At 34.4% G+C, this 14,566-nt stretch overlaps 2 protein-coding genes across 2 annotated transcripts; both read left to right on the top strand.

Annotated features, from left to right (window-relative positions):
- Positions 1-5,396: 5,396 nt before the first annotated feature.
- On the top strand, positions 5,397-6,861 carry LOC145092106 (xyloglucan endotransglucosylase protein 2). Its single transcript, XM_079030005.1, has 4 exons — positions 5,397-5,534; positions 5,613-5,919; positions 6,008-6,201; positions 6,296-6,861. Exons 2-4 carry the CDS (start codon positions 5,635-5,637, stop codon positions 6,693-6,695), a joined length of 879 nt encoding a protein of 292 aa, XP_078886131.1. The 5' UTR covers positions 5,397-5,534; positions 5,613-5,634; the 3' UTR covers positions 6,696-6,861.
- Positions 6,862-7,563: 702 nt separating this feature from the next.
- Positions 7,564-9,905, top strand: LOC145094391 (putative protein S-acyltransferase 7). The gene is made up of 6 exons (XM_079032605.1): positions 7,564-7,895; positions 7,976-8,120; positions 8,325-8,507; positions 8,585-8,890; positions 8,973-9,206; positions 9,286-9,905. The coding sequence occupies exons 2-6, from the start codon at positions 8,022-8,024 to the stop codon at positions 9,676-9,678; spliced, it is 1,215 nt and encodes a 404-aa protein (XP_078888731.1). The 5' UTR covers positions 7,564-7,895; positions 7,976-8,021; the 3' UTR covers positions 9,679-9,905.
- The last annotated feature ends 4,661 nt before the right edge of the window (positions 9,906-14,566 follow it).

The following is a 14,566-nucleotide window of genomic DNA, read 5'->3' as shown; positions in this document are numbered from 1 at the left end:
AGATTCAGAGGAGGTGGCCAAAGCATTGGACATCATTATGGTGACTGGCCCAAAATTGGGCATTTAGCTTAATATCAAGAAAACCGAGCTCTTTTGTCCCTCGTGTGATGGTAGGAAGTTACGGGAGGGTCTATTTCCGGCAGACATTGGGAGGCCGCCTTTGGGGGTGAAACTTCTTGGGGGAGCTATTAGTTGAGATGCTAGTTTCATTCGCAGCCTAGCCATAAAGAGAACCAAAAACGCTGTGAATTTGATGCGCCTTCTTCCACAATTGTCTGACCCCCAGAGTGAGCTCCTTCTTCTTCGGTCTTGTATGGGTATTGCTAAGCTAGCTTTTCATTGGGTTGAGGACGTGCCAACCCGTTCACATAGAGGAGGCGACAATATTCTTTGACAATGGATTGCGCGGGGCGATTGAGGACATTGTGGTTTGTGGGGACCCTTTCTTTGGTGACATACAATGGCGAATTGCTTCCTTACCCATTAGGTTTAGGGTTTGGGTTTATACTCGGCAGTAGAGGCTACCTCCTATGTTTTTGTTGCCTCAAGGGCCCAATCTTGGGTATTGCAAGACCACATCTTACGGGATAGCGGTATACATGGTATGGATTCTGATTATGATTGTGCCTAGGCATCCCTTCGCAACAAGCATCCAAATTTTGACTTTAACAATTTTACTACTAAAGACACCCCCTCCCCCCTAAATCCCAGAATACACCGGCGAGTGCCTTTTTTCATAAAATTGTCCAAGATATGGAAGTGCATTTCGACATGACAGCTCGGCAGGAAGCGGTTTTCCAGTGCTTACATGCACCACATGCTCAAGATTTTCTTCTAGCTATCCCTATATATGGGCTTGGCCAACACATGTCTCCCGTGGAGTATCGTACTATTATCAAATATCGACTCATGATTCCCATTTTCCCAACTGACGAGATATGTCTTGTGTGTCGCAAGGCATGTTTGGACTCTTTTGGAGAGCATGCAGTTCACTGTAAAGAACTCCCGGGGTTCAAATACAAGCACGATATGGTTCAGGATGTTTCGTTTGACATATTTAAGCGTGTCGGGGTTTCTGCTAAGAAAGAGGCACCTGTTAATTTCTTGACCGACCCGACAGAAGGAAGGTCAACCCTCAGACCGGCTGACATTTTGATTTTTGGATGGGTCGGAGGGAAACACGCATGTGTGGATCTTATAGGGGTATCCCCTCTCATGGGTCTGAGGGCTGGGGGTTTCATAGCGGGACATGCTGCTTTAAAAGCAGCCACAAACAAAGTCACCAAACATAAGAGACCGTGCTTGGAAAATCAACATGTGTTCATACCATTTGCATTTGATACGTTTGGTTTCCTCGCACCGGATGCAGTAGAGCTTCTTAAAAGTGTACAACGAATCATGCATAGTAATGTTATATCCCCTAGATCTTCGAATGTAGTCTTTAAAAGAATTAGTTTTACCATTCAAAAAGGCTTAGCGGCACAACTTGTTGCCCGTTTGCCATCTCACTCATTGTATGATGACTTTTAATTTCATGAATCAAAAACAATTATCAGTTGATATTCTAGGTTTCTAGGTTTTTGTTGTTTGCTTTTGAAGGTGTATACCCGTTAGATCATCTCCAATCCACTCTCATTTTCCATTATTATCTTAATTTCTTCCCCCATTCCTCTCTAACCCTATCCCATTTATGGTGTTATACTATTTATTTCTCCCGAAATGGGGATAAACTTTGAGTTGTTGGTTTTAGTCCCTCTTTTTATATATTTATACATTTTTAGTTTATTTTTATCTACTAAATTTAATATTTAATACTTAGAATATTGTGTTATATATTAAATTATATTAATTAATTATAAATATAAAGTTTTTTCTTTGTTTATCAAATTCATATAAAAATTTAAATGCATATTAAAATTTTAAAACACGATAACGTATTTTACAAAAGCTTATAATTAAGTATTATAAATATAATCTTATTTATTTAATATTATTGTAATGAAAAAAAATATAGATTATATATTTGTTAAAACTAAATTAGTAGAATGGGTGTGTATGATAATTTATACAAGTTGGATGATTGGAATATGCTAGGAAGATATTTTTGGGAGTAAAAAATGAAGTAGCGTTGGAGATGAAACATTATTTACCCCATTTTTTACTCCATTTTTAGGGGAAAAAAGGAAGTGAGTTGGAAATGGTCTTAGGGGTCGTTTGATAGTTGCTAACTGAGTTAGAGCTGACTGGATTAGAAGCTGATTGAGTTAGAAGTTCTGACTAGGTTAACTTCTAACTGAAACTTGTTGTTTGATTTTATATTTGACTGATTGTGCAAACTGACTATATTACCCTCAAACAACATTTTTTTAATAATTCCTTTTTATGATTTACAATTTAATTTATAAATTATCATGCTATATACAACATCATCAACTTCCATTTTACAACATTTTTTCCCCATTTTCGTGACCCTATTTTAGATAAAAAAAAAAACAATAAAAGTAGAATTCTATAAAAATGAAAGTAAAACACACTACATTGCTATAAAAGAAAAGTTATTAACAATGTTGTAAAATGAAAGTTAAATTCTATATATTTAAAGTGAAATTAAAAAACTTTATCTAAATAAGAGGGGAGAAGTGAAAACCCTCTTCAAAGTGGGGTACAATACATCATAAGTACAAATTTATGCAACAATTGTTGATTCTTGATACCAAACTGTTACTACATCACCTTCCTTGTTGGATATACATCTCCTTTGTTGGATACAAACACTTTCAATTCTACAAAAATAATAAACAATAAAAGGTTTACTAAATCTTGGAATTGTATGGCCTTTAGGATGATGAATCATAACATATTTTATTAGCATCAGTAGATCCGACAAGCTTCAAGCTTCAGGAATGCTTTTGCAGTTGGGTTTCGATTATAATATCCTTGTTCCATACCTGAAAGCTTACTTTTGAAGAATGAATTGCCACCCTAAATCAGCGTTATATGCCATCAAGATGATATTTAAATCACGAAATTAACCTCTTTTCTAGTTTATAATGATCATAAATCTACATCTATAAGCAAAAAATAGGGCAAGAAAATTAACAGAATCCAATCGTTAAGTACACAACTTACAATTGAGCAATTTCACGGAGGAGAAAAACGATTTCAACAGGAATGAATTTCACGTTCATAAACTTTAGAGGCTGTGATTTGGATGGAGATGCCAATTTCAATTTCACAAAGAATCGGTTTCAATTTCACAGAGGAGAAAAATGATTTCAATTTCAATTTAACAAAGGAGAAAAACGAATTCACAATGAGAGAAAAGAACTTACCGGTTTGGAGATCGAGGGGGGAATAAGGCGCTAGAGGAGGGCGGCACCAAAGGAAGGCAACGTCGGAGGAGAAAGGGCCTGCTGGAGGAAGAAGTCGTTAGGTGATGGTCTCGTCGAATGGTGTTGGCGTTTGGCAACTGAAGTAGGAAGAAGAAGCAAGTGCGGCGGAGATGGAGAACATAAGGGTACATTGCGTCCATTTTCCAGTCAGCTATCTTTTTCCAGCGGACCGAATCAACACAAAATTGGGGACCGAGTCATTTATTTGGACTGAGTCCAAGGGTGGAGAAGGGAAAACAAACAAGCTATTTTGGACTGAGGACCGGGTCCTAGCTTTGGATCCAGTTAGAAAGGAAATCAAACGAGCCCTTAGCCATCTTTGTTTCAGATCTGGAACATTGTATGATATGTGTGTGTTATATTTTAAGGAACACGATATGAGATAGATAGAGAGAGATAGGAGAGCCTCATATTTTTAATTAATAAAACTTTAAAATAAATAGAAAAAATATTAAAATTATGTCAGAAGGACTTTTTTAAGTTTTCTAATGAACTAAAATCATAAACAAACATGGTCAAAAGGAACATCAATCCAAAAAAATTGGGGTTTAGACTAAAACACGGAAAAAATGCGTACTATAGGGACCATTTTTGCAGTTTTGTTTTTAATTTATTAGACGGTTTATTACTTTTGAGAACTAGATTACACTTTTACATTTATTTAAAAAAACATGTATAAACAAAATTGTCAAATATTTAAAAATAATTTATCAAAATATTACGTAATTGATCGAAACATTTTTTTTTCTAAAAGTTGGTTTCCTACTTTTTAAACAATTTTTTAAAAAGCCAGTTTCTGATGTATTTTAGACATGTTCGGCAAAACTAACTGGTAGCGGGTAGCTTGTAGCTTGTAGCGTTTTGTTAAACGCTACATAAAGTAGCATTTGGATTTGAAGCGTTTTGATTAAACTAAACGCTAAAAGCTTGTAGCGTCAAACGAGATTTTCTGTTTTAAACGGAGTGTTTTGTCAAACGCTAGAAGCTACAAGCTCTCAAACATTTCAAAACGCTTCGTGCCGAACACACCCAAAGGGTTAACAAAATTTCAAAAACGTAAACTAATTTCGAGGGTTAACAAAATAAAAAAAAAAACTTTATATTTTGATATTTTTTCTGATTTAAATATCCAATTTTAATTTATATATAAATAGTCACTCAAAATTTATAATATTTTTACGACTATATACATACATCTATATCAATATATGACAAAGTCATATTGCAAAGTTTTTTTTTTCTTTTTTTTTTGAAAAATCATTTGGTTTCGGTTCCTTCGATGTAGTTTGTCTTTTTAGGTTGAAAAACATTTGATTTTAGTTTCACTCTAGGGCTAAATTATTATATACAATGAATTTTGTGTTTAGTTTTTTTCAACACTAGAAAAAAACAAAATGGAATGGTTTCAACCTAAACATCTCAAAATCAAATGACTTTTCAACCTAATAAAACGAAACAAAATTATAAAAATCGAAATCAAATGATTTTTCAACGACAAGAAACGACTTCACAATTTAACATTGTCATATATCAATGACTATCTTAGAAAAAGAAGGAAGAACCAAACTAGTTTTGCATATCATAATTATTTATTGCAATAGAATTTTATCCAAAAATAAATTGTTTTTAATAAAAAAATTAATTAAACAACTAAACCGAAAAAAAATAGAGAAATTAAATATCTTCCTATTTTTTTTCTACATATCCTCCTACCTAATGAAATGGTGACATGTGTAACATTTAATGATCGCTTAATGATATTTTAAGATACTAGTAGACACATGTCATCATTTAAATGGATAGAGGATATATATGAGGAAAAGATAAAAGAATATTTAATTTTTCAAAAAAAAATAATAAAATATAATGATTGTTTATGATATTGGGTTTAATTTTTGGCCTACTATATTTATAAAAGAAATCAAAGAAGCAACAGAACAGCTAATCCCATAAATAGGGTTTCTGATTGAACATAGCTGGCTATAACTGTGTCGCCCTTCTGTATGCTTGCTTAATTATTGCTCTCTACTCTACTACTTTCATTATCATTATCTCTCCAAATAATATAAATATTTATCATATATATATACCCTCATCCGCCTCCATTCTCCACACCATCCTGTCTCACTCAAATCCTTTAAGGTATACATTCTTCACAACTCTTACTCTTTTAAACTCGGCTTCCCCTCACAAGTTCCTTTCTTTTGATTCTTCTTTCAGTAAAACTACTTAAACAAGAAGGATGCAGCGTCTGGTGTGGCTATGTCTGTGTGTGTTAGCAATGGCGGATATCGCCATGGGAGCAGCTCCAAAAAAGCCGGTGGCTGTGCCTTTTGGTAGGAACTACGTACCCACCTGGGCATTCGACCATATCAAATACTTCAACGGCGGTTCCGAGATCCAGTTGTCTCTGGACAACTACACCGGCACCGGCTTCCAATCCAAAGGCTCCTACCTCTTCGGCCATTTCAGTATGCAGATTAAAATGGTTCCCGGAGATTCCGCCGGCACTGTAACCGCCTTCTATGTACGCCCTCCTAACACATTTCCCGTTTTATGTAATACGTACATATTATTTAAGGTAGTTTAGCTAATATCTTTCATAAAAATGGCAGCTTTCCTCCCAAAACTCGGAGCATGACGAAATAGATTTTGAGTTCTTGGGGAACAGAACAGGGCAGCCGTACATTTTACAGACTAATGTTTTCACCGGCGGGAAGGGTGACCGGGAGCAACGCATCTATCTCTGGTTTGACCCCACCAAAGCTTACCATTCTTACTCTGTTCTCTGGAATCTTTACCAGATTGTGTAAGTTATTATAAAGAACCGGTTCTTGATTTCTTGTCTGAAATCTGAAAATGTCGCCGGAGATTTATGAAATCTTGGATATATTTATATGCAGGTTTTTTGTGGATGATGTTCCAATCAGGGTGTTTAAGAACAGCAAAGATTTGGGAGTGAGATTTCCATTCAACCAACCGATGAAGATATACTCGAGTTTATGGAATGCCGATGATTGGGCGACCAGAGGTGGGTTGGAGAAGACCGATTGGTCAAAGGGACCTTTTGTTGCAGCATACAAGAGTTTCCACATCGACGGCTGTGAGTCATCGGTAAATGCTAAATATTGTGCGACCCAAGGCAAACGGTGGTGGGACCAGAAAGAGTTTCAAGATCTCGATGCTTATCAGTGGCGCCGTCTCCGGTGGGTGCGTCAACAGTTCACCATTTATAACTACTGCACTGATCGGAAAAGGTTCCCGACCATGGCTCCGGAATGTAAGAGAGATCGTGATGTCTAAATTTCATAAATTTCCACTCAATTTGCATACATTTTATTATATATAATGTATTTCTATGGTGAGGATCGGATTTAGAGGATAAGATCCATCTTATTTGCTATATATGTATTTTATGTTATTGGATTATTCCATTGCATCTCATATAATTATTATTATTATTTTTTTATCCTGGAGTTGTGTTGATTAGAAATAAATATTCAACTGTTGATCTTACATATTCTAAGCACAATTAAATTATATGCTTATAAGGTCTCATATAATAATAATTATTATTTTTTTATACTGGAGTTGTGTTGAGTTGAAATAAATATTCAACTGTTGGTCTTACATATTCTTAGCACAATTAAATTATATGCTTATAAGGCCTACATATAGAAAGTAATGACTTTACAGTTTTGGTTTGTTAATTGTGGATTTATAGTTTTGTTTTATTATTCTATATTATTTTAAATTAATAAAAAACTATCCAGTATCCGGAAATGAAGCAAGTTTAAATGCTTTAATAAAGTAATTTTTGAGTTGATATATATTTTTAAATATAATCATATATTCGGATACGTATTACACTTTTTACGAATCTCTATAATGTTCTAGTAAAAAAGATTAAAAATTAATGTTATTATAGGAAAAATATATAAATAGATATTATAACACAAAAATTATAATATTGTAGTAAAAGATGTTAGAGTTCAATCCTAAAAAGAAAATATAAATAAGATATTATAACATAAAAATGATTGATATTGTATGAATTGATCTCCATTTATTTATTTAGAATAAATTATTTATAATTTTAGATCGAACCTTTAACAGATTATTATTATATACATAAATAAAGACCGTAATAAATGTATACATCAAAATTTCAAAACTTCCAAAAAAAATTTATCATGCATGTCTTGGATGCGAAATCTATGTCAAAACTCGAAAGAATATCAGAGCATCATTTCCACCCACAATCGGACACCATTTTCAGAAGGAAAAAAACTGTTGGGAAGGAGACGAGAGAAAGAGAAATAATTGAGAGAGCACTATCGTAGATACATTGCAGGGGGGAGAAGAAGGGGCTTCTCTCGCCAGCAATATAAATCCCTTTTCCACACCAATTTGTTTCGTTTCCATCATTTTCAATTTGCCTGATCGTTATTAACAATTTCGGGTTGCTTTGTTTCCTTGGGCCCATCTACCTTCAAGAGAAAGGTCAGGTTTTTCTCCTTCGTAATGCATTACGATCAATAAACAAGAATTTAGATTGAATTTCATATTGATTTTTGTTGTAGGATATTTGGGGCCTTTTTCAGGAAGCATCGCAACCTTGATTTGGCCATGAAGAGAACCAGCCTCCCTCGTGGATTATCCGATAGGCAAAACAGCAATGTTGATGCCCCTTCACTCCGCCTCTACCAAGTCTGGAAAGGAAACAACGTATGATTACAAATTTATGATCCCCTTTTCTTTCCTTAATCCCTCTTTAACATGCGCATTTAATCAAACAGTTTATGGGCAATGCATGTAGATTCACTTTTCCCACTATTAACACCATAAACGTTTTGTCATCTTTAAAGTGGTGGTGAAATCGTCAAAATTGCTCATATTTTTATTGTTTTTTTCTTCTTTTTCTTTTTGCAGATTTTTGCTTGCGGAGGTAGATTAATATTTGGTCCTGATGCCAGGTCCTTAAACCTTACAATCTGCCTCATTGTGGTTCCAGTAATCTTGTTTTGCTCCCTTGTTTCTCAAAGTCTTTTGGTTCACTTTCCCGATACTGTAGGCCTTGTTTTAGTAGCGATTCCTGCTGTCTTCACTGTATATGTGAGTCGTGTTTCCTCTTTTCAACAAGATTGGCCATTGTTAACTACTATGATTTTGATTCTTTTCAATTGCTACAGATTCTTATCCTTATCTTCCTTGTTTCTGGAAGAGATCCTGGCATAATCCCCCGAAATCCACCATGTCCGGAACCTGATGATGATTGGGATGCCTCTAGCATCTCTATAGACTGGGCAACTGGTCATAGTGGTCGATTTCTACCACCTACAAAAAGTATTAACGTTAACGGAACAATCGTTAGGGTCAAATTCTGCAACACTTGCCTGATTTATCGCCCACCAAGATGCTCTCATTGCTCTGTTTGCAATAACTGTGTTGACCGCTTTGACCATCATTGCCCATGGGTGGGCCAATGTATCGGCAAGGTAGTAAATGGTTATAACTTTAGGGTTTTATGGGGTTTATGACTCTTATCTACATCTAATGATTCAAAATTGTAAATTTCAGAGGAATTATCGATACTTTTTCATGTTTGTAACGGCAACAGCACAACTATGCCTTTATGTTTTCACCATGTGTTGGGTAAACATCATCATGACTATGCAATCCGACAAGAACACTGTCTCCGAAGCTCTTCTGAAGTCACCGGTATCCATAGCTCTCATAACATACACGTTTACAGTTTCATGGTTCGTTGGAGGCTTATCTACTTTTCATCTTTATCTCGTTATCACCAACCAGGTCTTCCTCCTACTCTTCTTGCCTTCTTGTTCACATAAATCTTTCAAATAGGTATCTTAAAGTTTTGATTTTTATGCAGACTACTTATGAAAACTTCCGGTATAGATACGAAAGAAAGAAGAACCCATTTAACCATGGATGTGCGCACAATTTCAAGGAAACACTCTTTTCAAAAACACCTCGTTCCCAAAATAATTTTCGAGGGTTTGTGAAGCCGGAAGTTTATATGCAGTTCAACAGTTCGAAATACTTTGGGTATGCATTCAGCTTAAACTTTTCCAAGAAAAGCTATGACACGGATATTTCTGAGGATTCAAATGATTTTGAGTTGGAAAGATGTGAGACGTATGGAATGGATCATTCAAGCAAATGGGGCTCTGCTCCTGATTTACATAGATTGGCGTCAAAGTTTATAACGGAAAATGTGAGCAAAGATAAAGAGAAGAGAATTGAAGGAGATTCAAGAGAATAGAAAGGCAAAAGAGGTAGAATAGGTGTCTTCCCTGTAATATGAAGATGAGGTTTATTTAAAGATAGAGGACGATTTTGGGACCCAGTTGTTTGCAACAGACAACATTACAACACGTGAATTCTAGTTGGTCTTTTTGAACAATGATTGTAAATAATGGCCTTTTTGAACATGGGTGTACAAATGGATGTATGTTACGATAATTACGTTTAATGTAATGTAATGTACCGTTTTGTACTTTTGTAGATGACCATTTTACAAGTGCATAATAAAAAGTGCAGAAAAGTAGCTCCACTTTATAATAACAAGAAGTACATTACCATTAGCAATTACATGTAGAGGAACTAAAAGTACATTAACATTACCATGGGTGTCAAATTACATTAGGCAAAGGGGAGTGGTAAAATTCCTAGCACCTTGCCACATCAGCTTTTTGAGTGTTTTCTCATTTAACACCTAATCATAGCATTTGCTAGGGAGTGGTAACACTTCTAGCACTCTGTTTTTTTTTTTCTGATTTTTTCTCTAATTTAATTAAATTACTTTATTTTAATACACAAATATATTTTATGCACAAATACTAATCAATTTTTTTTAAACCACCAACAATTAATATAATATAAATCAATTACATGAAAATAAGTATAATATTTAAGTGATGGGTCCTTTTGGTTCTTTTAAATCAATGTTTGATGTTTGGGACCAAATTTGTAGGGAATTATCAAATAAGGGTTAAAAAGATTTAATTGAAATCATAGTTTTGAGAATGTGACTATATTTGTAAACAAGTTTGTAGTGAGGGTAGGAATCATTTATTTGGAATGGAGTTTTGGAATTGGAAATGGCTTGCTGACATACACATGTGCATGAAAATTGAGAACCAATGAGATGCATACTTTTCTTTCTCTCTCTACTCGTCAAGTGGTTAATGAATTGAAATTAACGAGTCTTTTGGTAAGTTGCTGGGGACGGTGTTTAAACATTACTAGTGAGATTAGCGAGCCTGGTGGCGACCCCCACTCCTCTTAGCATTAGTATTGTTGTCAAAGTACATGACCATTACCAATAATGAAAGTTCATTACGACTGTCATATTAATCAAAGTACATTACATTTACTATCAAAGCACATGACCATTACCATTACAGAAAGTAGATTCCCAATATCATCATTGAAAACATTACCATTAGAGGAACAATACATGAAATTACATTAGGAATACTGTTAAAGCACATCACCAAAATACAAAACTACATAAAATGAATCTTAACAAAACATAGTAACACATCTATGACAATGTCATTATACGCTCTTTTATAAATAAAATAGTCTAAACTATGAACGTTATTACAATTACTAACATCAACATTAATATTAGGGGTGTTCAAATATATCCGCATCCGAAGCATCTAATCCGAATATCTGAAAATCCGATCTGAAATTTAAGAATTTTTGAATATTTCGGATATCCGAAGTCTGAAACAGATATTCATAATTTTAGTTATTTTTCAATATTTTGTTAAATTAATGACTAAAATGTAAATTGTAAATTCTTTGGTTTAGATATTTACAGAGTGTTGAAAATATGGTGTTATTTTTACAATCTCATATTTATTAGGAAGTAATTTATTATAAAGGGTGTATTGTGTCAAGATTGTATTCTGCAAGGGTGTTAAGTGCATGCAGGTTCTTATGGAAACACGCGGGTTGTAATCTGGGTCGAGTTGGTTCGGGTTATATCCATATTTTGGATTCAGAGTATAAATAAAGAGAGAGAAGGTGTTGGGACTCATTCGTTCAGTTGGAGTGATCAGATCTAGGGTTTTCTCTCTTGAGGGTTCTTTGATATTAGATAGTTATCTGCATTTATTTTGTTGATAGTGTGTTCGTCTATAAGAGTTATGTAACTAGATCTTTATCAATACATATTGTTTAGAAGATGTTTAGGTTGAGTGAAAAGATTGAGAGATTTTGTAGTGAGTTTTGAGTTGTAAGTAACTTGAAAACCACCTGTTTCTTGATCCTAAATTGATATGAGAAATGGTGATGTTGGGAAATTTGTCTTGTGTGTTTTAACATGGTATCAGAGCTCTAAAGCTCATGTTCTTTGATCCTGACGGTCGCTTCTTGGTTGTTCATCATCTGGTGTTTCTGCGCTTGACGATTTGTGAAAGGTATATCTTCCTTCTCATTTTGATTTTTTGTTCGTGTAATTGAACAAGTTTAGTTTAGGGTTTTTTGGTCTTGTATTTCCCTAAACTTGAATCTGGTTATTGAGATCCTGGTACTGCGATATTTTTTGTTTAATCTTTCAGGTGTGTGCGAATCGAGTTCTGACGAAGCATTGCTGTGTTGAAGATTAAAACTCTGCAACATAATCGACCAATCCCCGTTAATCTGAAATAATCCTCTTGGGGTCAGGTTTCATCACTGATAAACCCTTGTAGGAAACGGATTCAGGGAGTCGATCTCAACAATCTCGGTTGCCTACTGCACTGTGTGGGTTTCTCGTTCTTTTCTTTCTTCTTTACTAGCAGTAGATGTGGGAGATCCTGATGTCTTGAGTACATCAGTTAATTGTTGATTGTTTTTTCAAGTTGTTCTGTTTTTTTACACTGTGTTGATTGTCTTGGGCCCCGACATACTGTGGTGACCATCTGGACTTTAAGTCAACACGAGTGTTATTTGTTTGTTTGTTGAGTTCTTGTTTCTATTCTTGATCTGGATTGTTATTTGATTTCTTTGGTTTGTCTTTTGTGATTTACTATGGATGGTGAAACTCCTGGAGGGAGTGGTGTTCCTAAGGAAATTCCTGTTGACTTTGATGATCCTTTATATGTCCATCCTTCTGATAATATTGTAATCTCTATTATAATAGTTAAACTGACTGGTAATGAGAACTATCGTTTGTGGCGTAGTTCTATGTCTAGAGGTCTTAAGGCTAGGAATAAATTGGGCTTTGTGGATAGTTCCATTACTCTTGAGAATATTGAGAAAACTAAAGCTTCTAAATAGGAACGTGTAAATGCTGTTGTTTGTAACTGGATTTTAGGGTCAATTTCTGAAACTATATATGCTAGTCATGTGTATTCAGATAAAGCTAAAGATATTTGGGATGAATTATTTGAAACATATAACAAAGCTGATGGGTCAGTAATTTTTAATATTCATCAGCATATTAACACTTTAAAGCAAAATGGTTCTTCTCTTTCTGATTATTACAATAAACTAGATTCCTTGTGGAAGGAGTTTAATGGTCTAACTTGTTTAACTGAATGTGTGTGTGAGGCAGCTACAAAACTTAATGATCATTCTAAATTGATGAAGTTAATGCAATTTCTTAGTGGACTTGATGATGTTTATAGTCAAGTTAAGAGTCACATTCTTTTGATGGAGCCTTTACCAAATGTTAAATCTGCCTTCTCTATTCTTTCTAGAGAAGAATCTCTTCAAAAGAATGGGTCTCTTGGGTCTACTGTTTCTTCAAAACCACAAGTCTCTGTGTTTAATAGTAAAGTTAATGATTTTAAACGGGGACAAAATCAAGTTAGGTCTAAGAATCAAGGTTTACAATGTAAACATTGCAATCTCAAAGGTCACACAATAGAAAGATGTTATAAACTAATTGGTTATACAAAGGATTTTAAATTTAAAAATGATAATAACAATCAGAACAAATCCTTTTCTGTGAATTCTTCTTCTGTTGGTTCTAACAATAGCATGTCTGTTCCTTCTGAGTCTGGTCTTGTAAGTGATGCTCATTTTCACACTGGTGAACAATATTCTAAGTTTCTTCGTCTCATTAGTGAGAATTCTACTAGTGATGATGTGTCTGCTACTGCAAATATGGCAGGTATATCTATGTTTCAATGTTGTAATTCTTTCGTTAGTTCAAATGATTCTCAAAGTTGGATTGTTGACTCAGGAGCAAATCAACATATGATAGCTTCTGAGTCACAACTTAGAGATGCTGTAGATGTGTCTAGACTTAACCTTCTTGTCAAACATCCTAATGGTTCTTCAACTCCTATAAATAAAAAAAGGAAATCTTCAGTTGTCCACACATCTTACTCTATTTGATGTTTTTGTTGTTCCTGGTTTTAATGTTAATCTTTTTTCTGTCCATAAACTTTGTAAGGATAGTGGTTGTGAAGTTGTTTTTTTTTAACATACTTGTAAAATCCAGGATTCATTGTCAAAGGAGATGGTGGAGAATGGTAGAGAGTCTGGGGGATTATACTATCTTGATTATGTTCCCTCAGGTATTTCAACAAATATTTTGTCCAAGTGTTATGTCTCTAAACTAACTTGGCATAGTAGACTTGGTCATCCAGCAGACGAAGCTTTGACATCCTTAAAAAATGTTTTAAAACTTGGAAATGAGTCTCTTACTCCTTGTGATGTTTGTCACAAATCAAAACAGACTAGAGAGCCTTTTCAACATAGTCAACATACTTCAACTAAGTTAGGTGAATTGGTTCACATAGATGTCTGGGGTCCTTATAGACTTGCTTCTGTTGAAGGGTTTAAGTATTTCTTGACTATTGTAGATGATTTTACTAGGGCCACTTGGATCTTTCTTTTGAAATCTAAGATTGAGGTTTTTGATTGTTTTAAATCCTTTGTTAATATTCTTCTAAATCAGTTTAATGTAAATGTTAAAATTGTACGTTGAGACAATGGTACTGAGTTTGTTAATAATCAAATGAAGTTTTTTTGTTTTGAAAAGGGTATAATACATCAAACATCATGTGCTTATACTCCACAACAAAATGGTGTTGTGGAGAGAAAGCATAGGCATATTCTCAATGTAGCTCGATCTCTTTTATTTCAATCAGGAGTTCCTGCTAAATATTGGGGATATGTTGTTTTAACTTCTGTTTTCTTAATAA

Source organism: Lactuca serriola, chromosome 3 (assembly GCF_051521515.1).
Source record: "Lactuca serriola cultivar US96UC23 chromosome 3, Lser_US96UC23_V15, whole genome shotgun sequence".
Classification (NCBI taxonomy): domain Eukaryota; kingdom Viridiplantae; phylum Streptophyta; class Magnoliopsida; order Asterales; family Asteraceae; genus Lactuca; species Lactuca serriola.
This window is presented reverse-complemented; position numbering and strand designations above follow the sequence as displayed.

Bases quoted from the DNA above. Each gene is read 5' to 3' on its own strand.
- LOC145092106 (XM_079030005.1), top strand. From the start codon at position 5,635: ATGCAGCGTCTGGTGTGGCTATGTCTGTGTGTGTTAGCAATGGCGGAT. The intron at 5,920-6,007 runs GTACGCCCTCCT...TAAAAATGGCAG, and splicing joins GCACTGTAACCGCCTTCTAT to CTTTCCTCCCAAAACTCGGA. The intron at 6,202-6,295 runs GTAAGTTATTAT...ATTTATATGCAG, and splicing joins TGGAATCTTTACCAGATTGT to GTTTTTTGTGGATGATGTTC.
- LOC145094391 (XM_079032605.1), top strand. From the start codon at position 8,022: ATGAAGAGAACCAGCCTCCCTCGTGGATTATCCGATAGGCAAAACAGC. The intron at 8,508-8,584 runs GTGAGTCGTGTT...CAATTGCTACAG, and splicing joins CTGCTGTCTTCACTGTATAT to ATTCTTATCCTTATCTTCCT. The intron at 9,207-9,285 runs GTCTTCCTCCTA...ATTTTTATGCAG, and splicing joins ATCTCGTTATCACCAACCAG to ACTACTTATGAAAACTTCCG.